General features: G+C 61.7%; 1 protein-coding gene across 3 annotated transcripts in view; it reads right to left on the minus strand.

Annotated features, from left to right (window-relative positions):
- Nucleotides 1–26,169, minus strand: part of GNAO1 (G protein subunit alpha o1) — a 130,653-nt gene that overhangs the window by 5,877 nt on the left and 98,607 nt on the right. For 2 of the 3 annotated variants that reach the window (XM_037041688.1, XM_037041687.1), the window contains exons 4-6: nt 15,126–15,286; nt 13,796–13,924; nt 12,316–12,445 (exon numbers count right to left, since the gene is read on the minus strand). In XM_037041688.1, coding sequence (XP_036897583.1) covers nt 12,316–12,445; nt 13,796–13,924; nt 15,126–15,286 — 420 coding nt within the window. Of the gene's footprint in view, nt 1–5,743; nt 6,677–8,437; nt 8,592–12,315; nt 12,446–13,795; nt 13,925–15,125; nt 15,287–26,169 lie in introns of those variants that run through there. The other variant, XM_037041689.1, reaches the window with a different exon arrangement.

Genomic DNA, 26,169 nt, shown 5'->3' on the forward strand with positions numbered 1-26,169 from the left:
GAGCTGTCATTTGCCACCCGGCATAGGCCTCCGAGGTCCAGCCTCCAGACCCATCTGCACCCCTTGCCTTGGGGCCAGAGGCAGAGGTCTGCCCAGCCCCCGCCCCCTGGGGGAAGCTGAGGCCCCTGCTGGTCTGGGATCTCCTGCAAAGTTCCCAGCCACCGGGGGTCTCCTTGAACTTGTGTGTTGGGAGGTGGGGTTGCTGGAGCTGTGCTTTGGCCCTTCCTGTCCAGACCTTTCCTCTTGAGCTCAGTCTCTGGGAGGGGTGAGGGACTCAGGGAGGTCACACCTTTGGGGGGCTGCCTGCAGAGTCCTGAGGGGCCTGCCACAGCCCCTCTGGGGGGGTCAAATTCAGCCAGGTCGACCCCGCAGGGTGTTTTCAGCAATGCAGCTGGGAAGTACTGCCTGGTACACAGGAGTGTGGTGAGCACACGAGTGTGCAAGGTGGGCACAATCCTGCGGGCACAGCCCTTCTTTGCTGGGCAGGGCCTGACGTTCCACCGGGGGAAGCCAGGCAGCGAAGGGGGTGCACATCTCTCTGGGAACAAACCCCATCTGCCTGGGAAGGTGACTTTACGAGATGCAGCCCCCTGGGGGAAGGGAGAGTTGTCCTGCCTTGGCTCTGGGAACTTGTCCGCCCCAAACCCAGTTGCCTGGGTGTCCAACTCAAGCCCAGAAGTGATTCTGGGCTAGTCTCCCTCTAAAGTCAGAACACTGAATCAAATCAGGGGCAAGAGGAGAGAGCCGGCGGGGCCATTGCTGGGCCTCATCACTGAGGTGGGCTCATCCCAGCGGGTGTGCGGTGGCAGCCAGCTCACCTCCATCTGAGGAGAGGGTGAGGGAGGCCACAGCACATCCACCATGGCCACCGAGCCCCACTCTGCCAGCACTTCACCTGCCTCCTGTCATTTAATCTCACCGACCCTTAGGGGCACCGAGAGGTGACACATAGCCGGGACTCAGTAGCCCAGAGACCTGCACCCAGCTCCAGGACAGCTCCAGACCAGCGTGGGCCATGCGACAGGTTTGTGCGGGCACTAGGAATGGTCTGTGGCCTTCGGAGGAGCAACGAGGGTCAGGACGGGCTCCACATGTCCGCAGTCACCTCTCCCTCAGCCTCATTACCAGTGACCTGTAAGGGTGTCAGCCCCATCCCCCTGTTCGGGTGGCTGAGGCCAGTGCGGGGTGTCACAACTGTCATGGTTCTGCTCCTCCCACGGAGGGGCTCTGCAGCAAACGCCTGTCCTCTCCCTCGGCTAGCCAGATGCGGCTTCCTTCCCAGTTTTCCCCAAAGCCTGCCTGTCACCGGCACAGTCCGAGGCTCACTGGCCCCGTGCTGAGGGAGCCTGTTCATAATGCAGTGCGTGGGGTCTTCCCGGAGGCCAAGTTCGGGGCTGGGGGCTGTGAAGCCCACACTCCCCGAGAGTTCACAGTCCAGTGGGGAGAGACAATGCACACGCTGAAAAGGGCTGCAGACCCGGAGTGGCACAGAGCCTGGGGTTGGGGGGGCAGGAGGCAGGGGACACAGAGCCTGGTCAGACCTGGGTTCCCGGGAGGGCCTTGCAGTAAGTTCGGAGAGAAGGCCAGAGACAAGGGCGGGGAGTGGGGGGGAGTGGGGACGGGTGCTGCTGCAGAGACGGGGCGCCGGCACTGAGACCCCCTCCACAGCCCGGACTCAGACTGGAACCCGTCACTGAGGAGCCAAGAGCACACAGCTTGTCCTGACAAGCTTCCCAGAGAAATCAGAGGCGAGAATACAGTCAAAATGGGAGACGGCACCATTTGAGAAAAGAGAAGGAAGCCAGAAGGGTCAGAGCCAGACGGCAGCCAGCCACCCCCCCCCCCACCCCCCGTGCCTGCCTGTCTGCCCCCGACTTCAGCAGAGCTGAGACCAATAGGAGAACTGTGTCCACGGCCCAGCGTGGTGACCTGGGGGAAGGCCAGCCTCGGCCCTCCTGACAATCCAGAGCGGTGGGTAGGGTGGCCAGCCACCCGGAGCCCTCCCGCCCCCAGCAGGTGCGTCTCTCCACCAGGCGTCCCGCAGCCCCGGCCCCAGGCCCCAGCTCCTGCGGGTGCGCCTGGCGGAGGTGTGGGCACTGACACAACACACCACACTCATACTTGAGAAAGCTGGCACGTTTTATTAACCGTAGGTGACTAATAAATACATTACTGCAGCCCATAAGTTATTACAATGACTAGAGATTTATTAAACCCACGAGTCGCTCTACTTACAAAATTACAGTTAATTGGGGGGGGGCAGAGGGGTGGAGAGTGGGACTACCGAGACTAAGATGGAAGGTTTGCTAAGGATGGAGGGGCGAGGGGAGCAGAGAGGTGGCCGTAGTGTGGGGAGGAGGCCTGGGGGGCAGAGGACACAGGCAGTGGGCACCGGGGCAGAACCAAGACCGGGGGAGAGACAGGGAGGGAAGAGCCTGGCTGCAGGGGGTGGGGTGGGGGGGGAGCAGCAGGAATTGCAAGGTGGGGGGAGGGGTGCAGGGAGGAGGAGAGGGGCTCTGGGGGCAGGGGTGTGTGGAACTGCGGGCTCTGCTAAGAAAGGGGTGTCTCCACGCTGGTGCTCTTGGCACATGGGGCCCAGGGGTGAAACCTTTCTATACAGAGGGACCCATGACTAAGAGGGCCAGGGACTGAGGACAGTGCGGAGCTTCCTTCTGCTGCTGCCTCGACTGGCCCCTCCTTTGACAGGGGCCTTCACGAGGCTGAGGTGGGGTCTGTCTGGAGCCCCCAGAGGGAAAGCACCCCCACGCCTCACTGGGGGTTGGGCAGCCTGACNGGCTCTGGGGGCAGGGGTGTGTGGAACCGCGGGCTCTGCTAAGAAAGGGGTGTCTCCACGCTGGTGCTCTTGGCACATGGGGCCCGGGGGTGAAACCTTTCCATACAGAGGGACCCATGACTAAGAGGGCCAGGGACTGAGGACAGTGCGGAGCTTCCTTCTGCTGCTGCCTCGACTGGCCCCTCCTTTGACAGGGGCCTTCACGAGGCTGAGGTGGGGTCTGTCTGGAGCCCTGGGAGCCCCCAGAGGGAAAGCCCCCCCCACGCCTCACTGGGGGTTGGGCAGCCTGACCACCATCACAGGGCACAGCCTGCTCTTCGGCCCTGTTTCCTGGTCTGGCTGGTATGTCCAGTCTCGCTGCCCTGGGCTGCTGGGACCCTCACTCTGAAGGTGTGTGGGCTGACATGGGGCACTGTCTGGGGATGCTTGCCTGTGGCACTCCTGACTGAATGCCTGGGAGCTGCAGACCTCCATTTCCGAAATCTGCCAGGCTGTGCCTGAGGCTTCCAGAATGCTCAGAGAAGAGCAGAGGCAGTGGAAGAGGCTTGGGGTGCCAGGCTTCTCAAAGAGGGGGCCCGGCAGGCCCCTGCCTGGTCTAGAGGGAGACTGAGGCCCGGATCTTGGTCAATTTACTGAGTGCAGGGCCGGACGGAGGGGAAGGGGGAGGGTCCGGGAGGAGAAAGAGTCTGTAAAACTGGCCACACCTGGCATACGCTGTGAATGCATTAGGACTGAGCAGAGGGGTAAGCACCCCCCACTTGTCTTGGCAGAATGGAGGGGCGAGAAAGGCCTGGTTTTGGAGGCTCTGGGTGGGGTGTGCACTGGCAGCTGTTGCCTGCTGGGGGGACTCACTGCTGCCGGGCACTGTCCTGTCCCCAGCTCCTGCCAGTGGCACACGGAGATGGGCTGGGAGGCAGCGCTACCTTCTAGCACCAGGTGTGGTGGTGGCCCTCTGCTTGGGCTCTGCCCCCTGCTCCCTGGTGGGAACATGTGGCCACAGGCCCTAAGGCTCTGCTGGGGCCAGAGAAGACAGGAAAGGCCAGGGCCCTTGGCATTAGGCTTCTGTGGGAAGCGGCCCCAGACCCAGAAGGTCAAAGCTGTTGGCAAGGGGCCCAGAGCCCACACCATCCCCAGACGAGTCCGTAGGCTCAACAGCTCCCCTCTTGGGGCCTGGGGCGCTGCCCTACTCCTCCGCCAGGCCCGAGAGCCTGGGGGCCTCTCTCAGGTCTCTGTGTCAAGGCCAAGACCTGGCTCTTGTGAGGTCACTTGGGACAGGGCACCGACCTCGACCACGGGCATTGGGGTGGCAGGCACACTTTTCATGGGTTTGGCAAAGGCGACCTCCTAGAAATCAGTTTCCCCTTGGCCCCCAAACACAGGGCCACTCAGAGAGTTGAAGCACGGCCCCCAAACACAGGCCACCCAAGACACACCACTTGCAACATCTCCCCTTACACAGACGACGGAGCCAAAACTCATCTGCCATCTTAGCTGTCACTCCTCAGGGTGACGACGGCGTAGGCGACGCAGAGAGCGAGGAGGGCATTTGGCCCCAGTACCCCCCCCCACGAGTGTTTACACTAGACAACCACGGGCACCCTGAGGGCTGAAGGCCCAGAGCCGCACAAGAAGCAGGACAGAGAATCTGGGAGAAAGAAGGAAGCCTGGAGTGGGAGGGCCAGGAAGGCGCCAGGCAACCTGCTCTCCCAGACTCCCAGCAGCCACCAGGGAGGGCGGGGCCTGCAAGGCCAGTGCCTTCCACCACCCCAGGTGGGCTTGGCCACCTCCCCCTTCTTGCTGCGTTTGAGTCTGGGGTCCCAGGGCAGAAGTAGGGGCATAGCTGGTGACCCCCGAGGTGATGATGCTGGGAAATGACAGCGATGTCTTCCGTGTCAGGCAAAATGGCAGACCTGGGCTGGGCTGCCCGTGATGACATGGAGACTCCTGGCTTCAGAGGCCGGGCTCTGCCATGGCCCGGCCTGGCCCATGGGCAGCCCACAGGTGAAAGGACCAAGTGGACTGGGCTGGTTGTCTGTGACTTCCCACAGGGCTCGGCAGCAGCAGGAGAGCTGGACTGCGGAGGGGCTGTCCTGGGGGCACCCAGCCTGCAGGCATCGGGCAATGGGGGCCAGGCTTTGGGTCTCCTGTGTGCTGCGCAGAGCCGAGGGCCTGCTGGACCCAGGGAGCCCAGAGCAGCTGGCAGGGGCTCTTTCTGGCTCTGGGGCAGCCAGGGGGTCGTCACTGGGAGTCCAAGGGTCTGGCCTGGCCCTGGGTCTGCGTAGCGCCCAGGCGGGGGCTGGAAGAGCAGAGGCCTTGGGCAGGGAGCCAGAGACCTCTCCGGGGCAGCCCCCTTGCTTCCCATGGGCACATGTGGCTCCCCAGGCAGAGCCTGTCACACAGCACACAGGGTCTGCCTGCGCTGCTGGCTCCAGCCAGCGGCAGGAGCCTGGAGTGAGAGGGAGAAGTGCTCACTGCCTGAGGTGGTCTGGGCGGGGGTAGCGGGAAGTTACCCACCCGCTGCTGCTCGGGAATCTGTCAAAGCCCCTCCAAGGGCTCCTAGGACTCTCTTCATAGAAGCGGGGGCCCCTTGCAGTGCCCATCAGCCTCCTCTGCCCCCTGGGGCCTGCAGGACCAAGGGCTGGTGACACACCCCCCGGTTTCTTCACCAAGACCAAACGAAGCTGCGCATTGGCTGTATCCACCCCCGCCCCCAGACTCCCCAGTGGCAGAACCTCCAGCCCCTGCCGGTTCAAGTTGGATTCGCTTGAATTCAAGAAGAAAATGTTGGGCTACTGACACCCGGAGCTGCTGCCTGAAACTGGGTGATGGGGGAAGGTAGACGGGCCACCCTTGGACCTAGAAGGACGAGGCGTGAGGACCTATGGCAGTCTACATGGGGCTACTTCCCCTCAGCACCCCTCCCCCAACCTCACACCCCCTCCTTGGCCCTGCCCAGGCACTGTGGGACTCGGGTCCCCCCCATCCTCCCCCCATGGACCACAGGCTGCTGCAATACGTCATGGGTCATAGAACTGTTTCCCAACCTGTGAGCTCCCCAGGAGGGCTACCGGGAGCCCCAAGGGTGTGCAAGGAAGGACGGCCCAGAGAGAGAAGGCAGGGTTTCCACCCAGGGCTGAGATCCGCGGGGAGGGAGGCAAGAGGCACCTGCTGAGGTCTGAGCCCTCGGACCCACGTGCCCTGGGCCCAGCCTCACCCTGGCTTTTGGTGGCGGAGCTGCCTCCCCCGAGAGACCCCAGGAAAAGCTGAGCAGTGGTTCCCGGCACCCTGCCCCAAGGCCACCCCTACCATCTGCGCAACCCCAGAAGACAGGAGGAGTCCCTGGGACTTCGAGTGCGAGTCACCAAGTGCAGGGGGTGCCCATTCCGGGCCACGCGGTGGCCTTGGCCCCACACCCCTCTCCCCAAGATTGAACACGAAGAAACAGAGCTGGGGCTGAGGCCAGTGAGCTGCAGGCAGGCAGCCAGCAGCCCGTCCCAGGGCGGTGCGGGCACTCAGCACCCTGCCTGCCTGGGTGACCACGCGCTTTGCTGTGGGGGGCGGGGCGGCCGTGGAGGATGGCCCCTCCTCCTGCCTTGGTGCCAGCTGCTGTGCTTCTGTTAAGGGCTCTGGTTCCGGGGGGTGGGGGGTGGCAGGCTGGGCAGTGCGGTGAGAGGCTGGGAGGCAAGGCCAGGGATCAGTAGAGACCACAGCCCCGCAGGTTTTTGGCGATGATGACGTCCGTCACGGCGTCAAAAACAAACTGGATGTTGTTGGTGTCGGTGGCACACGTGACGTGGGTATAGACCTCCTTGTGGGCTGACTTGTTCTTGCTCTCGTACTGGGCCTGGATGTACGCCACGGCTTCCGTGAAGGCGCTGGGGCCTGCGGGAGGAGCCAGGGGGGGACATGTGAGGGGAGGCCACGGTCCGGGGGGCCTCTCAGTGGCACCCTGAGAGAGGAGATGCTGGTGGGGCAAGAGAACCTTGGCCACCCCACTCCATCAATAGTGGGCCATGAAAGTGAGTCCGCGGTCCACAAGGTTTAAGAATCAGGAAAGAAAGTGTCAAACTTCACCGCGCCTCACCTGTATTTAGGGCAAGCAGTGGTTCATGAAACTCCTGTTTCCCTTTGGCGTAGGCACCTGATGCCTCATGCAAATGTTCTTTTCTCCCGTGGGCCCCTAACCAAGCACACCCCACCGGCAGTCCTTTCCTGTCCGTGACCTTTCAGGGCAGGCCAAGGTGGGTGGAGAGTGCGTGGTGCCTGTGAACCTTCCTGGCCTCCTCTCCTCTCCCCCCTCTGCTTTCCCAGGCTCACTGCCTGGGGACTAAGCACGGTCTGGCTCCCCGACTAGCTGCCTTTCTCGTCGCTCTGCTTTGGAGGGAGCCTGGGGGAGGGTTTCCAGGAGAGCAGCTGCCACAGGGGAGGGGCAGGGCAGGGCAGGGAGGCTCCAGGAACTGGGGCCCAGGAGGGGCTGCCATGGTCCTCCGTGGGAGGGGAGGAGGGGAGCTGGCTTTTAAAGCCACGGAGCTCAGCTGCAGTGGCCGCTGTGTACTCAGGGAGCCTGGGAGCGTTGTTATCCCAGGAGGGGTTCCAGCATCTCAGGCCCGTGGCACAGGCCTCCAGGCCTGGCCCTGAGGGTTGGCCAGAGCACAGCTCTTTCCAGAGCCTGGGTTGGGGGTGGGGATGGGGTCTCCAGGTGATCACTCAGGCAGCGTCAGCCCGGAACCAGCTTTGTGACTGACCTCCCCACCTGCTTGCTGCCTGATAGGCCACAGCTGAGGTCAACTAAGGGGGGAGCCACAAACCCCTAATGTGGCTCTCAGCCTCTCCCTAAGGGGAGGCTGGCTGGTGGGCACGAGGGCTGCTGGATGCTGGTGGCCTGACCTTGAGGAAGGGGTGATAGGCTGAGGGGGAACGGTCAGGCTGGGGATGCCTGCTCACCTCCCTGACCAGGCCCTGGCCATCTGGAAATGCGGGCGGGCACCTGGGCTGCTCTGGCCACCTTTGCTGCTCCGTGGTTGTCCGCCCACCCATAGTTAGGTAAATCCATGGCAACCCAACAGAGGCACCCTCGTCATCCTCAGCACCCTTGTCATCCTCAGCGCCCTCTGCAGGGAGGCTAGGTCACTGCTGCTGGGTGGGGGGGGGGGGGCTGGCCCCTGGAATCCCATAATGCCGTGGGGGAGGTGTTAGGCTCTTCGTTAGTTATCACCGCAGTGGCAGCAGGGATGGCGATGTTCACCCAGCACCAGCCCTGCACCAGCTCCCGGGCTTGGCGCTCCGTGCTCACCAGCTCGCTGGGCCCACCCCCAGCCTCTCTGTGAGGGAGGGTTGGAGAACCATGTGACCGCCCCCATCTCACAGATGTGAAGACTGAGGCGCTGAGCGGTGCCATAACCTGCTGTGACTGGCAGAGCCAGGGGCCTGGTGGTGAGCCCCCCTCACCGATAACCTCTGTTTGCGGGCGACCAGGCTGAGGCTCTCACAGGTTGCACAGTCACACAGCCAGCACTCCCGTCCCGCCTCCCCCGGGTGCCTTCGGTTTCACTTTGGACTCTCTGCTGCCAGCCCCGGGACATCTGCAGGTCTCAGCACAGGGGCGGAGCTCCAGACGGCCGCCGGGCACCCCGCCACCCTTACCCGTGTACTCGGGGAAGCAGATGGTCAGCGGGGACTTCCTGATCTTCTCCTCAAACAGGTCCTTCTTGTTGAGGAAGAGGATGATGGACGTGTCCGTGAACCACTTGTTGTTGCAGATACTGTCGAACAGCTTCAGGGACTCGTGCATGCGGTTCTGCAATGGAGCGGAGAGGCCAGTGAGCGCTGGCGTGCGGGGCCAGGCCCACCGCGGCCGCCACACAGTGGGGCCAGCCAGAGAGAGGTCACCAACACGGCCGGGTGCACCACCGAGGGACGGGGACGGAGGACCCACAGAGACAAACGGTACGCGGTCCCCCCTTCATTCCACACGCAGGCAGGGTGGGGCGGAGCAGGGCGGGCAAGGGGGGGAATGCTGTCCCTGACGCCTCCCTCCCCCAAGAGGGCTGACCTGGGGTGGGGCAGCGAGGTCACTGGAGGTGGCCAGCTCATGGAGAGGACATGCACCATGCACTCAGGGGCAGGGGCCGCACCACCGTCCAACACGTCTACACGGAGCCGAGGGCCATGCAGATTTCTCTACCGGGGTCTCATTCAGGTTCACCAGCAGGTGGGGGTGGGGGAGGTGCACGCATTCAGTTGGGGCACATTAACCGAGGACTAAGATCCTCGAATTAATCCAGAGTTGGAAGCAGACACCAGGGGGGCAGCGTCTGGGGGGTGATCTTGCTGTGGCCTTGGTGTGGTTGGGGGCTGGGTTGGCCGGCTGGGCTGTGGCTGGGTGCGGGGGTCAGCTCTGAGTGAGCTGCGTATTGGGGCTGGTTTCTCAGTTGAGGGGCCAGAAGAACCCCAGGATGAAACCCAGCAAACAAGTTAAACAGAGAGTAACATAAAAACCCAGCAGAAAACATGAGAGAAAGAGAGAGGGAAAAAACCCTGGAAAATTGGTTCCACCAGTCTTGGGCTGGGAGATCAAGGCCGGTCCATCGTAGGCCCCCGTGCAGACTCACAGAGGCCACGGCCACCCGGGACTGCGGGCTGCATGGCTGGTGAGGAGTGAGATGCGAGAGTGGGTGGGGGCAGGCATCACAGCAAAGTCACCCGCGGGCCCCGAGAACCTGCTGCTTTCAACTCTCAGCTGACGGTTTCCACTGGAGGGAGGTGCCTCATACCTGCCCGCCCGGCTTGGAGGTTCTCTCAGAATCTGCCCATGGTTTTGACCTTGGTTTGGCAAGTTAAGGCCCTGTTGGCGGTGGTGCCAGTGGTGGTGATGCAGTTGTGGTGGGCCCAGTGCCGCCGGAGCCGTGGGCCTGGGGTACGAGGACAGGATGAGGCCCTGGGCTCCTGGGGTGCGGTGGACTGGGTGGCCGGCCGGTGGGAGGGCAGCCTCCAGCCCCAGGGCTTCTGGGTCTCGGCCAACTGTCACCCCAGGTCAGGGAGGGACGCACAGAGGAAGGGACCAAGGGTTGGCCAGCGGGGCCTCGCTCTGGCTCTCAGGGCCGAGTGTCCATAGTCCACAGCGAGCCTGACCACTGCCGTCTCCTGAGTGGGGTCCCGAGTTCAGGTCCTTGCTCTTCACAGCCACTCCAGAGGCTGAGTGCCCAGAGTCACCATTTCAAGGAGAAGGTGGAGCAGCTGCCATGTGACACAGTAGCAGGGCCAGCACTGGATCCGGGGCCACATCCGTCCGGCTCCGCAGCTGCCCAGCACGGCCACAGGTCCCAGATACACAGTTGTCGGCTTAGTTCTGCAGCAATGGTGCCGCTCCTGCTGCCCTGGGCCACAAGCTGCTGCCGCCTCGGGCTGCTGTTGAGTTGGAGGGCCCACTCCTGCCGCCTGGAGGGGCGGTTGTCCTGTCCTGGGCCGCATCACTGGTCCACTTTGGGGAGAAAAGGGCTCCAGGAGGAGTCCCCGGCCTGGGTCCATGTGCCTTGGTGTCCCCAAGGTCCTCTGCTCTGGCCCTTGTGAAGAAGGGCAGGACACACGGAGAGAAAGAGGGAGGTTGGGGAGCGGTGGGCCAGGAACAGGAAAGGCAGGGAGGCAGAGGAGCGTGGAGGGCAGGCGCCCCAGGACCTTCGCAATGCCCAGCAGCAAGGGCTGGGGAGGGGTGTGCTGAAGGCTGGCCGGGCTGGCTGCCTGAGCTTGGGGCCTGGCGCCTACCCAGCCCCACGGTTGATGGAGGCCTGAGGACCACGCAGCTCTGGCTGCCAGCCTCAGGGCTGCCAGCCCCACCCAGACATCCCTCTGCTCCCACCCTGTGCTACAGAGACGTGGGGGAGGCTGTGGCTCGAGACCGACAGGCCTGGGACTGGGTTTGAGCTGTCTGCAGGCCTGGAGAGGCAGGTCCCAGGGGAGGGGCCTGCTCAGGGAGAGGGGACCTCCGCTCTCCAGCCCTTCACTTTCTTTGAAACCCACAGCCCTGCCTCCCACTCCCAGGTCCTGCAGGAAGAGGTGGACCAAGTGGGTGGAGCTCAGACCACAGGGTTGGCCACTCAGACCATGAACATCGGCTGGAAAAAGCATGGTGGACCAACGGTGACCGGGAGCCAGGATGCCCCCGTGCATGAGTCCAGGCACAGCCCACGGCGCACGTCCATCCCCGGCCCGCCCTATGCGCTGGTGACCTCAGGTACCACACCCCACTGTGGTCCCTGAGAATGACGGCGGTGTTACCACAAAGAGCTGTGCAGCTGAGGCCCCAGGGGCCTCCCCCAGAACAAGGCAGAGCTTGGGGGTTTGCTGAACCCCAACCCAGTGGCACATCCAGGCTTGGAGGTGGGAGGTCAGGGCAGACAGGCCAGCACCTGGTGTGAGTCCAGATCACCCACCCAGGCAGCGGCGTCAGCCCCAATCTGCCAAAAGTTCTCTCAGGACGGCGGCTCCTTCCCACACAGCACTGCACCCCACACAGCTGGCACCCCAAAGCCCAGTAGATCTTCACCACAGCCTGGGGGACCAGCAGGTAGGGCTGGTGAAGAAAGGAGACCCAGAGAGAAGATGGGCCCGGCTCCAACCTTAGTTCGACCAAGAGGCCCCAGGCCAAGGCCCTTGAGTGCTGCAGACAGAAAGAGCTGACCATGCCAGGGGTGTGACCCGAAGCCCAGGGGCCCACTCCAGGGAAGTGCTGTGGGCTCGTCTCCGGTGACCCTGGAGGTGCCCCACACCGAGGCCCGCTTCCCTGGCAGGTTGTGGCTGGGAAGGCCCCCCGCTGTGTGGCTGCAGACCAGATGGGGACTCTCAGTGGACCCCTGCCAGAACAGTCAACGGGGACAGTGCAACAACCAATGTGGCGCACTGTCCCAGCACTTCATGCGGAGGCTCTTGTCCGTCACCAGTGACCCCACAGGTCTGTACTACCATCACCCCCCCTGGAGAGATAATGGCAACTGAGGCAGAGAGGGTGCTGCCGAATCTGGCAGCAAGCCAGGACCAGGACGGAGGGATGCAGCAGCCGGGCCTGGTGGGCGCCCTGCTGAGGCTGGGCTGGCCGCCCCCCCGAGGCCCCGGGCCGAGTATGACGCACACCAGAAGCACCACTGTCTTGCTGGCTGCCCTGCCTGCCGCCCGCCCCGCACAGCTCTCCCTGCAGCAGCGCAGCCAACAGAAAGAACTGCTTTCTGTCTGTCTTTCAAGCATGTTCTGCCTGGAACACCCTGATTTCTTTTAGGGTTGCTTCATTCGCATCTGGCCTGGTGGGCTCCGTGACTCGGCCCTGTTTACCAAAGGGGCACTTACTGCCTGAGACCCAAGTCGGCAGAGACGTCTGGGAGCAGTCTGCCTCTGGCCCCCCAACCTGGGTCTGCAGCTGCCTTGTCTGCATCGGTGACATTTGTCCAACGACGGAACCCCAAGCCACCGTGGAGGCTGATCACGGCCAGGCCTCTCAGCCCCCGTGGGCTGGGCAGGTGCAGGCCACTCACCGTGGTCTCGTCTTCGTGGAGCACCTGGTCATAGCCGCTGAGCGCGACACAGAAGATGATGGCCGTGACGTCCTCGAAGCAGTGGATCCATTTCTTGCGTTCAGATCGTTGGCCCCCGACGTCAAACAGCCTGCCGGCAAGAAGGGGAAGCTGGGGTGGTAGGCGGTGGGGCCCAGGCAGGTGTGGGCTCCTGGCTGAGATCTGGGGTGGGAGGAGGAGGGGCTGGGCACCTGCCCGAGCCCCCCAGGAGCTCGCTCCAGGTGCAGGGCCAGCACCTCTGCTGTCGGTCCTATGGCAGCAAGTTGGATACCTGCCCGCACACCTCCAGGGTCTCCCTGGGGGTGCACCTCGTCTGGCCCCTAAGTCATGCCGCTGTGAGGCCCTCCTGCCTGGAGCACACCCTGGATTTCTCAGCGTGTCTGTTCCTGTCTGTGCTCTGGGCAAAGTCCCAACAAGCCTAGAGGGAGGCAGTCAGGGACTGTCACCTGTCAGGTGGAGGACAAGCGAGGCACCTAGGGGCTGGGTCTGAGCCAGGCCTGTCTGCAAAGCCACCTGTGCGCGGCCTCTCCTCCTGTCAGACACCACCCCTGGGGGGCCTGAGGGCGGTGGGCAGAGGCTGGGGGGGGCATGCCCTACAAGGAAGAGCCATCTCACACCCTGAGCCCCTGAGCAAAGAGCTCTGCAGCCTCAGTGGGCTCACAGCTGGGGGGGGGGCAGGGTCCATGTGCCCTAGGACCATGGCCCTGTAGGCAGAGGACTGTAGCCAGATACCAGACTGGGCTCCAGGCAAGGAAACAGCTGTGGTTCTCGTCCTTCCCCACCTCCCCAGGGTCCTGCTCTGCCATCTGGAATGTCCGGTGCTGGCAGACGGCCTCTGCCAGCCCTGTGGAGTGCTTACTCTCGGACTTGGCCTGTGGGGCAGTGTGGTGCCCAGATTCCTGCCCTGTGTCCCCCAGGGGACAGCAAGAGAGACTCAGGTGACTGGGGGGTGGGAGGCACCCAGACTGTGCTCCCAGATTTGGAAGAGGCAGGAGGCACCTGCACTCAGCGCAGCACCCAAGGCCCTGTGGATGGGCGGGCTGCCAGGCCTGGGCCAGGATGCAGAGCCTTGGCCCCAATGGGCAGGCACCTGGGGAGGGAGTGGGTGGCAAAAGGTCTAGGACCCAGCCCTCCTGGGCAGGCCGGAAAACAGGGTCTAACACCTGTCTACCCCTCCTGGCCTCTCTTCCTGCTCCTGTGCCACCCAGAAATCATACCTACAAGGCAGGAAGGGCAGGGTAGGTTGGTTTAACCTCTCCATTCCTCAGAACCCCACTGCAGGACCCCTCTTCCAGGAAGCCTCCCTGCTGACCCCAACCCTGAATTTGGTGGAAAACAGACCTGCAGACAAGTCCCTCCTCCCATCTAACTGCCTGTCCCAACACAAGGCCTCCAGGCAAGCTGGCCTGTGGGGTGGGGGCTCCAAGACCCCAGGCCTCACCGAAAGTGAAGGTTCTTGAACGTGAAGTGGGTTTCCACGATGCCGGTGGTTTTGACCCTGGTTCGGAGGATGTCCTGCTCTGTGGGCTGGTAGTCAGCGGCTCCGATCCGGTCCAGGCTATCCAGGTAGCTGGGGACAGCAACACATGGGGCCATGGACCCAGCTCTGGGCATTGCTGGGTGACGCCCCTTCAGAGCCCAGCGTCCGCCGGGGCCCCTCGAAGGCCCCCTGTGGAAAAGATGGCCCTACCCTGTCCGGGGCTGGGGGTGGGGGGTGGCAGCACCCTCTCAAAGAGCCTCTGATTCAGACCACAAGGGGATTTCCGCACAGTTCTGGGGACAAGATCCCACTTCTCAACGAGACCAATGTGCTTACAACGCGGCCTCGTCATTTCTTCACGACAAAATAATCATGGCCACGGCTGGGTTCTATTCTTCACATGTGTGTGTCCCAGCCTTAATTGCCCAGTTAAATGCACTGTTTCAGAGATGCAGGGGGTCCAACCTGCAGCCTGCACACGGCCCAGGATGGCGATGAATGTGCCTAACACAAAATCGTAAATGTACTTAAAGCCTCTACTCTGCTCATCAGTTTTTGTTAGTGTTCGTGTACTTAACGCGTGGCCCAGAGACACTCAAAGGTTGGATGTCTCTGGATTAGAGAGCTGAGGGCCAGCGGAGGTCGGCACCTTGCCCAGTTGAGAGCCGGGCCTTGAACCAGGACATCTGGCCCCAGGGTCCCCGGGCCAAGAGGCCCCCGAGCATCTGCCGGCCCTTCCACACTTCCTTAGAGTCTGCCAAGGACTCTTCGGGCCTCTTCCCATTTGGTGCTCTTGGAAGGGGGGCGCCGAGGTCACAGAGCCGGACGGTGGCTGGGCCTGCCTGGGGCCAGGCCCTTTGCATCGAGCCACCACTTCTAGACAGACCAGGCCTTTGCACCTGGACTATGACCTGTCAGGAGGTGGGATCAGAAGGAATGGGGGTCAGTCCATAGTGGGGCCTGCTATTTGACATAAGATGGTGGGGCACGCTCCTCAGGCAGGCTGGCGTTCGAGTGGAGGCTGCAGGGAGTGAGGGGTGAGCTTCCTCTGGTCCAGTGGAGGGCCAATGGGTGCAGAGGCCTGGACTGGAGGAGGAGCCGGGATGCATGCTGGGAGTACTCCCTCCCCCACCCCCCACACAGGAGGAGAAGCCCCTCCCTGTTCCTCCCCAGCACACAAGGCTGAGCATCTCCCAGCGCCTCTGACCTCCGTCCCACCCATCCCTGCCCCTTGCCCGCTTGCCCGAGTCGCTGCCCAGCTGGCGGCCTCCCACCAGCCCAGGACACTCACTATTTGGCCGAATCGTTGAGCTGGTACTCCCGGGACCGGTTAAAGCACTCCTGGATCCCTGAGTCACCCCACAGGCGCATCATGGCGGACAGCAGCTCTGGAGAGAAGGGCTCGGTGTCTTCCATCCGACTCACCACGTCACACACCATCTTGGCATCGGCCTGGGAGGAGAGATGGGTGGTGGCTTTGAGGCTCAGTGGGGACAGAAGCCCTGGCTGGGCACCTGCCAGGGCACCAGGACAACGCTCAGCCCTAAGCCTGGTCTGGAGAAGCAGGCCACTGTGTGGACATCGCCTTCGCCTCCAGTTGCATGTGCTGTCTGGTTTGTGAGTGCCCTGGGGGACAAGTGTCTCCGTGCCAACCTTCCAGGTGGCTGTCCCAGGGATGTTCTGCAGCGGGGGTTCCGACCATGTCTGCACAGCCCTCAGGTTTCTGTGGGCAGGACTCTGCTCTGCACCCCCCAGTGCCAGCTGCACACCCCACCCCTTGCCCTGCTTCTGTTCATCCTGAGAACAGGGCTTCTCCACAGTCTGTGGGGGAAAGTCAGTGTTCTTGGCTAAGGTCATTTTCCATCCTTGCCCCAGGTGGAGCAAATCCCAGCAACCAGGCATTTTGGCTCTTTGAGAATTGAGTGCAGCTGTGCCCTGAGTGGGGGGCGGGGGGGGCACAGAGGCCGGCGCTGCAGTCAGTGCACGTGGTGGACACGCCCGACATCGGTAATAAATCTCTGGAGCACTGCAGGCCCTTGGAAGTCCTGAAGTTAAAACTCAATTTTATTAACTTTACTTATGTTTTGCCCTTGACCTGTGCCTGCTTTTCCCCAGGATTGGGGCAGAGGGGGAGGACTGGTTAAACAAAGGAAGGATAAAGGGGTGGGTAATGAGATGGGGAGCCCACCCTTCCTCTGACCCTTCCCCCAGTGTCCAGGTGGGGGGCCGTTGCCATTTGCTTAAAGGCAAACATGCGGAGGCAGAGACTCCGCTGGAATCGCCTGAAAGGACTCCGTGACTTACAGGTATCGTCTCCGTGCCTCTCATCTTGGGCACGAAACAGGGGGTCCCATCTTCAAAGACAACCAACCAAGGCACGCACACAGCACCGAACCAGGAGGGGGCGGGCCCTGAAGACTCAGGAGGCTCTCGAAGTGGCGGGACTAGCACTCTGCACTTGACAGGTCACAAAGGGTGTTCCTGGGCATGCGCTGCTTACTTAGCCATTCACAGCCACCTCGTGGGGGCGTCGAGGGAGCCTACATTTCGGGCCCGAGGCTTCACTGGACCTGTGTCCTTGCTCTTTGCAGTTCCTCCCCCTCTGGGAAGGACATACTGCCTCTCTCCTTGACTGTGAGTGTGGCCAGGGCCTTGCTCCAGCCCATGGAAAAATGTGGCACTTTTGCACCCAGCCCTTAACAGGCCTTGCTCGTTTGGGCCACCAATGTCATCATGAACGTGCCAGTCCCCCCCATTCATCCAGGTGGAGGATGAGGGGTGCGCACCGCAGAGCTGAGCCCGCCCCGGTCTCAGACCCCCGGCTGAATCCCTTCCTTCCCCATGAAAATAAGTGACTGAGGTGGGGCAGGTGTGTGAGACAGCACGGTTGTGAAAATACTCACTAGTGCAGTGGTCACTTTATGTGTCAGGAAACTGAGGGCAAGAGAGAGGAAGGCGCTCACCTGTGCTCACAGGTGGGAAAGCGAAGCGCTGAGGCTCAGACTTGGAGTCTGACTCTGGAGTCAGACCCCCGGGTCCTGGGGGACAGCACCTCTGACGGCAAAGGACGCTTGACAGAGGGGTCTGCACCAGGGGTGACACACATTACCAGGAAGACCACACTCTATCAGAGGTGAGCGCTGATTCACTGTCTAGCTCGGAGTGGGAAAGCAGGAGGCAGGTGCTGCAGCTGAGCCCCATCCATGCCCGGCCTGCCCTGGAGGCTGCCTTCCGCCTCTGCTCCTGGGTGTGCAGCAGGCTGCCTGGTCCGGGAGTTTGTGCCGAGGACAGATGGGAATGGGTGGGCGAATACCCTGGCTCCCTTGTGCCCACAGGGAGACACTTCTGAGATGTCGGACCCCCAGCCGACTGAAGCTGTGGCCCACCCATCCCCACACCCGGATTCCCTGAGTCACTTCCCCAGTCCCTCGGCGCTTCCTGAAATGACTTGTAAAATAAACTCCTGCCTCTGGGTCAGCTTCCAGAGGAACCCCAATCAGGACGACAAGGTGGCCGCCTAAGCCTAGGCCCTGGGCAAACCTGTCCGCTGAGTCTGCACACACTTCTCCAGGTGACAGAGCCTTGCCCAGAACTCCCTACTGTGGCCTCTGCCTCCTGGCCTGGAGATACAGAGCCCAGGTGTGGCTGGGAGTGGGGTGTGCCGGGCCCACCACCTCCTTAACCGCATGGCCCCCAGAGTCAGGATCTTTAATTCACGGGCGCAACAGCTACTATTGGACGATTATGCTACTCTCGAGCCCTCTCAACCCCCTGCCTTCTGACTGAGCCAGAGGCCAGCGAGGCGCCCCAGCCCATGGCACATGGCCCAGGAAGTGAGCAGGAGGTGCTGGAAATTCACAGGTGTCCTTCGGGGTGGCAGACACACAAAGGAAACCAGGTCAGCTCCTGGAAGGTCTGCGGCTGACAAAAGATTCTGCACAAAATGCATGTGGGACCAAAGCTGCTGGGGAGACTTTTCCAGAATCGAGCTGTCCAGCTAAGCAGCTGTTTCTGTGCCAGCCCCTGTCGACTGTAGAAGGTTGATGGGAAGGTTCTGGCAGCTGCGCCTCCTCCGAACGCCCACCCTGGGAAGGAGGCTACTGCAGGCCCAGTCTACATCCCAGGTCCGGGTCCCTGGATCCTTGGCTAGACCCAAAGGGCCCAGCCTCCCAGGTTCCCAGCATGGAGACAAGTGTCTTCAGCATCTGAGCTCCCTGGGGCCTTGGCATGGACAGCTGGCCCTGGGGCATGGCCTTGAATGCCCCAGGCAGTGACTCAGGGAGGCAGGGGTTGGGGAGCAGGGGGGTTTAGCCTCCACCTGAGGCTAGATACAGGGCCCAGGCCTATGAGTCAGGTGCCGATATGCCAATGCCCCCGCAGGGTTGACCTCGGGAAATCCCAGCCCTCTCCTGGCTTGCAGGGAACACAGCCGGTGAACCTGGCCAGGCCTTCCCACTTCCTCCTTCAGGCCAGGTCTCCGAGCAGAGCGCCAGGGCCTGAGGGGTGGGCAGGGCAGCTGGCTGCCTGCTGGGGGACGGATGCACTTCGACCTGAGCTCCCAATAGCCTCACAGGGCAGCCACAGGGAGGGTGTGATGTATAAGCCTCCGCAAGGCCACCTCCTACCACTGGGTGTGTTCCTCCAAGGGCCCTGGAATTTGGGGGCCTGCTGCAGCGGGACGCACTGCGCAGCTTGTGGCCTGGGAACTCGCCAGTGGTCAGCCAGGGGCCCGGCACTGTCCTCCGTTTCATCCCCTCACCAAGGAGAGGTGGGGGGCTGGTTCGAGGTCTGTGCTGGCTGTCCCCTCAACCCTAGCTGTCCCTCTCAGGTCTCCCCCAGCTCGTGTTGCCAAGAAGGGTCCAGACCCAGACCAGGAGTCGTCCCAGGTTGTGCCACTTTCCCCCTGTGTTGGGAGTCTCGCTGGTTTTTCTCTGAAATCCGCTTCAGCCAGTCCACTTCTCCCCGCCTCCTCCTGCACGCGCCCGAGTGCAAGCTGCTGCTGTCTTTCTCCCGCCTGCCCCAGGTCCCCTCCCGAGGGCTCCCTGCCTGCCTCTTGCTTCTCTCCAGTCTGCCCCCCACAGTACACCAACCACACCTGTCTCTGCTGGTACAGGTGCCTGCTGCCCAGGGCAGGAGCAGTTTCCTGATTTTTCACGATAGCCTGGGTCTCACACAGTGTTCAGGACGCAGTTGGTGCTCAGCCACATTTGTGAGATGAACGGATCCTTGGCGTTTTAATATGAGGCATGGCCCCGATTTCTCACCCCATCCCATCACCCCCCAGCCACTCCCATCTTGTCGGTTTCAGTAAGATTTGTGTCTAATGCATTCCCGTACCTATCAGGCAGCCATCCTGCTTAACAGAAGGGAGACCGAGGCTCAGAGGGGAGGGAACTGGCTCCAGATCACACGGCCAGTAACAGCCTGGTCCCAAGGTGAACCTCGTCTACTGCGCTCCCATCAACTGCCCTGGACCTGTGTCTCAGACAGGGCTTGGTCACCTGGGGCCAGAGCTGAGCACTCACTGGTGTCCAGCCCAGCCCCCTGAGCAAAGGGAAGGGTAATGGGTAAGAAGGCTAGGAGGGGAGGAGGGGCATTGTGCCCTGGGGGACCGAGGAGGGTACCAGGCTGGGCCCAGCTCTGGAGGGAGGAAGGCGGCAAGCTTAACAAGCAATTAATAGTGGCAGAAGAGGTCCTTGTTCCTGTGTCAGCCGGCCTTCCTAGATCGAGGGGACGGGGCCCAGTGTGGTGGCAAGGGTAGCCATGCTCCTGAGCTGGCAGTACCCAGGGGTCCCCCACTGTGGTACGCCAGCCAGGGGCCTCCTGTCATGAGGACATGTGCTTCTGGGGGCTGGTCATGAGTGTGCTTGGGAAGTAGCACCTGAGATCCAGGTGATGGCCAGTGGGACTGCCCATGGGCACCTAGGGGGCGAGGGACTCACCATTTGGACAGCTGTCTCCAGTCAGCCAGCTGCTCCTGAGAGCCAGACCAGATGCTAGGGGGAGGAGCCCAGGCAGAGCCTGGCCCGCCTTCCGCCCTGGCTCCCACCTGCTGGGGCACAGACAGTGCCCCCCCCCCCACTAGCATCTCCTGTTCATGCCTCCCAGAGGTGTGGCTGGTGCTGCGCCCCACCATGGGGTGGAGGGGGGACGGGGTGACCAAGGGAAGCTGGCATCAGTTTAGCTGAGTCACTGGCCATGATAGCCCCCCATTTTCCATTCCTGCCAGGGGCTTGGAGGTGCCCAGCACACTCGGCACCTAGACTGAGATGCCCAACATCACTTGTAACACTCAGGTCTTCAAAATGTGTCCCTTCTCTTCAGGGCGATTCGGACTTTTCAACACACATCAGGAGCAAAGGGGCTTGGAGCCGATGTGTAAGGAAGAGCCTTTGCCCTCCCAAGAGATGAGATGCGAAAGTGTGGGGAAGTGAGCGGGACTTTTCAGCCAGGTGACCCGGGTTCAAGTCCTGGCTCTGCAGCTGTTAGGCCTCGTGACCTTGGACAGACGACTTAACCTGCCTGAGCCTCTGGTCTCATGGGTTCCCGCCTCCCAGTGTTGTTTGTGCAGGCTAAGGATGCAACACAGCTTTGCAACATAAAAAGCCCCGCAAATGTTAGTTATTAGATGCAAAGATGAAGTTCCTCCGGCACAAATGACAAGCTGACATTGAATAGGCCTGCTTTGTACAAGACTTTGAGCAGGCATCATCTGATAACAATAATCACAATAATTATAATAATAACCCGTTCCATCTGAGGAGCTGCTTTGGACCTCTCAGTCCCCGCGCCCCCCCTACCCCCCATTGCTAATCTTCCAGGCCCAGGGAAGTGTGTGTGTGAGTGCTCGAGTGCACTCACACACACACAGTCCTCTGGCTGCAGGGAAAAGCACCCATCTCGCCCTGCCCTACTCCACGCAACAGTAGTAGTCCCAGCTCCCACCAGGGGGCAGGAGCGCACAGGCCATGAAGAGGGAGCCTCTGAGACTGGGCAGGGCTGGGCAGGGCAGGGCAGGGCTGGGCAGGGCAGGGCAGGGCCAGACCCAAGGGGAAGGGCTGCCTTCCCTGGCTGCCGACTCTGTTCCTCAAGGGGACAGGGCAGAGAGGTCCAGCTGCCACAGGCCCGACTGGGGCACTGCAGTTCTAGCAGGGGGAGATGGCAGTGGTGGGAGCATTCTGGGCACCTAGTGACTGGCAGACCCGTGCCACCCAGGCCTCTACGTCTGGGAAAAGGCAGCAGTCCCGGTCTGTCTCTCTCACACAGGCAGGGGCGCGCCCCTCCCTTCCCAACAGTGTGGGGAGTGGTGGAAAGGGGGGCCGTTCCCTCACCTCCCCCAGGAGGGGAACTGCTTTCCTGGCCCTGGGCCGTTCCTGATTGTGACTCATGTGGTGCCACCCCGGGAGCATTTTGGACATTCGTGAGGTGTCTGTGTCAGTGGCAGTAACCGGGGCCCTACAGGCATGTAGTGGTTGGGGACGGGGACCAGGCACGCTTGGGCTCTTCCTTCACTCCGGCGAAGGGGTTTTAGCAAGGCCTGTGCTCAGCCAGTTGAGCAGGCCGAGATCTCGGGTCTCAGATCGCGGGGAGCTGGGGGCCTCCCAGGGCACCACTTGCCTTAGGGAAGGAAGGGAGCCTTCCTAGTTCCCCAGGAAGATGCGGCAGCAGAAGCAAAGATTTGGTGCTGTTTCCAGTCTTGCCTTCTTTCAAACCTGCCCATCCTTTCTCCATGCATCCACCCATGCGTGTATCCCTGTAACACCCAGCTGGGGCGCATGCCTTTCCAACATCCTGCATCCGCCCACTCAGCCATCCACCCATCCATTACATCACCGGCCCGCCAGCCGCCCTTGTTCATCTATTCACTCTCGTCCACGCCCACCCACCCCTCTACCTTCCTTCCGTCTTTCCACAGCATCTGTCTATCCCTTAACTATTCATGTTTGCGCCCGTTCCTTTCATTCCTCTCTGATCTATCTAGACACCCACCTACCTATCCACCCATTTACTCGTTTACCCACTGTACACCCACTGCCGAGTAGGGCCATGGCTTCAAGAACGTTCATATTTTGTGTAAAGAGAATGTACCGCCTGACCCTCTGCAGCCCATGAGCTGGTGCCCTGGATGCATTGGGGAGAGTTGCCCCCCTGACTGTCCTTCCCTGTCGCAGGACCCGTCTTTGTGGGGGCCTGTGGCCTTGTTAGGGAAGGCTTGTCTGGGATCTCCAGGCGGGTTCAGAAGGTAGCCCAAACTTCCGCATGCTTCGGGGATTTGTCCTGGGCCCTCTGAGAACCTCCTCGGATTGGGGCCCAGGAACCTGCCTGCTGTGGAGGTGGCGAGGGCTTGGGATTTCTGAAGGACCTCGTTTTCTAAAGGATAGCACCCCTTTTAGCCCCCCAACCCTGGGATCTTCCAGAGGCAGCATTTTCTGCTGTTTTTTCCAAGACCTGGGAGCTGGGGGTGTGGGGGTGACTGTGGCCTGAGTCCTCTGAGGCCCTGTCACTGGTTCCAGCACCTGCCACCTAAAAGCTTCCCCTAGGAAGCCACCTGCCAGGCTCTGCGATGGGTGTGGTTTCCCACCCCTGGCCCTGGCCCAGTTACGTGGGAGGAGCCAGTGCCAGATTAGTGAACGTCCCATCACCGCAGGCTGGCTTGGCCCACAGCAGGTGCTGGGCACAGAGCGGCCAGCAGGATCTGGACCCTGCCTGCCCAAGCCCTCATCCAGGGGACATGCTGTGGCGATAGGGACGGCTCCTCAGCAAGGCCTGGGCCTCACAGAGCAGCTGGCGTGGGGCGGAGGCTGTGAGAGTGAGCTGTGCCCAGCAGTCAGGTTCTCGAACCAAAAAGTTTGAGGACCGCTAGACCAGACCATTCTTCCCCACACATTGTCCCCCAACACCTTCATAACTTCTGCCCAAGTCCTGCTCCACCCGAGGTCGATCACTTGTTACCTTTCTTAGACACATCATATACTTCACAAACTTCCTATCCCCACAGTAAGGAAAACTCTGTATGAAGTGTCACACTTTAAATAAAGATACCCATGTGTGTGCTCAGCCACAACGAAAGCAGAACCTGGGCACGGAACCCCAGCAGGCCTTGCGGCCTGCAGTCAGCTCTGCGGACAAGGGGGCAGTGAAGGGCGGGGTGTGAAGGGCGGACTGGCACTGGCCTGGCTTTCCAGGTGAGGTTCTCAGGCTAAGATAGGGGAAGGGACCCCTTCGGCTCGGCAAGCCCAGGTCAGTGAACGTGGAGGCCCCTTTTGCCACCTCCCCGCCGGCAGCACACGCCCCAGCTTGGAGGGGCCCTCCAGCCAGCACGTGCCAGGGCCAGGGGACGAGGCTGGGAGGTGGGGCTTTAAGCTACAGCCAACAGCTCTCAGTCAAAAAATCAAGGATTATGAGTTTCGGTTGCAGGCTAGTGGTGGCTGGGTTGGGGCTGAGGAGGGACCTTTTGGGTTAGGGGCCAGGGATGGCCAAGCCAGTAAGCCCAGAGGACCAGAGCCTCCCCAGTGTCTCCTGTGAGCCTGGGACCTGGCAACCCACGCACGCGCACACACGCACATGCACACACATGAAAGACACCTAAGAGACAATAACAGTGGCTAGTACTTATCGGGCACTTCCCTTGGACTTTGTTTCATTGAATGTCCACACGCATTACCATCTTCCCCCTTCACGACCAGAGGAAGGAAGCGCAGGCAGGGCATGAGACTGGCCCACGGACACCCGGAGAGTAAGTGGCAGAGCTGGGGCTGGAAGCCCAGCTGTCTGGCTCTGGCGCTCATGCTCTTGATCACCGCGCAGCCTGACTTCCCCTGTGGTTTAACCACCTCACCTCCCGAGGAGGAAACTCAGGCCTGGTGGAGGAGGCGGGGCCTTGTCCAAGGTCACCCAGCAAGCCTGGGGGCAGTGCCAGGCCAGGGGCCCTGGCCTTCTGACGTCTCCCTTGAGGGCAGGGTCTGGGAAAGCCAGCACCTGGGACGCTCACCTGCTCTCTGCAGCCCCACTGCTAAGGGGACAGAGCTTCTAGGGGGCCCGGCTGGTGCCCACCTGGGGAACCAAGGTTAGCACAGTGGTGCCGGCAGGTGGGATGGTGAGCGACGCGTCTGTCTCCCGTGTTACGTCTGCAGGAAGCGGGTGGGGGAGGGGGCTGCACCTCTGCAGGCTCTGCACCCCGCCGAGAGCCAGAGGGACAGGAGCCGCTCCAGCGTGGGTACCACCACCTAGGCAGCTTTCTCCAAGGCCTGGGATCAGGGTGTGTGGCCCCTGCTCCCACCGTGGCCACTGCCATTCTCATCTTGACATTGACACTGGATGACCGTGGACATGGGGTCAAAGTCCCAGCTGCACAGACCTGGGCTTGGGAAGGTGGTCAGATGCCCCAGTGGGTAAGGCCTGAGGCCTCTGCTCTGCCTTCCACCGGGGAAGAGCTGCAGGCAGGTTCCTGAGTGAGAAGGTCAGCAGTGGAAGTCCTCGCCGCCAGTCGGGGGTGGGGGTCGTGGTGTGCTGGCTCAGGCTGACCCTCAGTCCCTGACATGTCAGGGCCACAAAGGAGGCCACTTGGTGCCACCTGGGCTCAGATTCCACTCCCTACCAAGGCACGTCTTGTTCTCCTTTGTCCCTCCCTTTCTCCTCTCATGCCTTCTCTGCCCTCTTCTTACCCAGTCCCCGCCAGGGCACGAGCCAGCCCAGATAGCATCATGGTTGAGTTAGAAAAAAGGAGTTTCCTCTGGATGCATGGCTTGGCCAGGGAAGCAGGTCGGATCTCAGCTCTCTGGTGGCCCCCCGGGGTAGGGACTGTCCTGCAGGCCAAAGCCTATCATAACTGCGCTGGAGTCCAAGGAGAGAGAGTGTGAAGTGCACCCGTTCTGCATGCCCCCAGGGTGCAGACGGTGACAAGGTCCTGGAGGGGCGGCGGTGCCAGAAGATGGAAGGAGCCGGTCCATGAGTCGCTGAGTGGGGGAGAGCCAGACACCCACCCAGAGTGCGAAGGGACATCTATGCCTTCTTTGCCTTGGGTGTGGGGTGCGGCAACAGTGAGCCTCCCCGCATGTCCCCACCCCCAGAAGTCAACTTGTGGTCTCACCTTCATTGAGAAATGGTGGCCCCAAGTTGCCTGGACACAGGTCCAGGGGGTCTGGCCTGCTAAGGAGCTTTGTTGTTGTGGTGACTTCCGGTCTCCCAGCTGCCACCCTCCTCTGACGAGGGAGCTGGAAGGCGAGTGCTCAGCCCCAAGGCCAGCAGGGAGGAGGGCAGGAAGGAGAGAGGTAGGAAGTCCACTCTCCCACCTGTCCTGCCCACCTGTCCCCAGCAGCCCACTTGTTCTCCAGGGAGACAGGCTGTCCACTATGCAGGGCCTGTATGTCACCAGAACAACTGGTTCCTGGGAGCCACCAAAACCAAATCTAGGACTGCCCCTCCCAAGCCTCTGTGGCCTCACCCAGCCACCAAATAAATGAACTTGAGTAAAACCCCCAAAAGGAAAATCACTGTGCCCCACATTCCACATTAGACTTGACAGGCTGAAAAGGCAGGTGGGGGTCTAGCCCTGACTCTTCATCTGCACCCCTACCTCCTCCACCCCATTCCTTCCCCGGGGTCTTCGCTCGTCATCTCCCTCCACACTCACACCCTGGTACCCCCATCCTGAACCTTTCCTCTGACCCTGCTTCCCTTCAAGACACTGTCCCTCCCACTTCCTCCTTTCATCTGTCTCCTCCCCTTCCGTCTCCTGCAGGGGCTCTCTGTGCCCTCCCCATTGCCAGCAGTCCACTTCTCCTTCCTCTCTGGGTGCTGTGGATGCTGCTTCAGGCCACCTGAGCCCACCTGAGCCCTCCTGTCCCCTTTGTGGACCCCCACGTCTCCATCTGACCCACATTTAAGTCCCCGAGGGCTCGGTTCCCCAGCCACCTTCTCCTTGGGCTGGATCTCACCCAAGATCCTCCTCCGTGTGGGGGCTGCTGCGTGACCCCACCTGACCTCTGCTTCACTGGCTCCTTGACCTGGTCTCACCCTCTCCCTGCTCCTGGTTCCCTATTCCTGTGGCCTCTAACACCATGTTCCTTCCTTCTAGAGATTTCTGCTGGATGAGCACACCACTGCTATTGACTCAATTGACTCATTTAGAAACCTGTCTAATCCTAAACAATCCCACCCAAGAAATCAGAGGGGACACACAGCCTCTTTCCACCCACAGTTCTGTGCTTCCCGTCCCACAGGCCGGAGACCCTCAGGTCAGCTCCTCTAATTCCCAGGAATGGTCATTTGCTTCCCAAAAGGTCTGAACTCTGACCCTCCCCTTCCAATGTCTCCACGGGTGGCTGGCTCCTCAC

The sequence above is a fragment of the Sturnira hondurensis genome, unplaced genomic scaffold (assembly GCF_014824575.4).
Source record: "Sturnira hondurensis isolate 20B ecotype Veracruz unplaced genomic scaffold, ASM1482457v3 Scaffold0003090, whole genome shotgun sequence".
NCBI classification, from domain to species: domain Eukaryota; kingdom Metazoa; phylum Chordata; class Mammalia; order Chiroptera; family Phyllostomidae; genus Sturnira; species Sturnira hondurensis.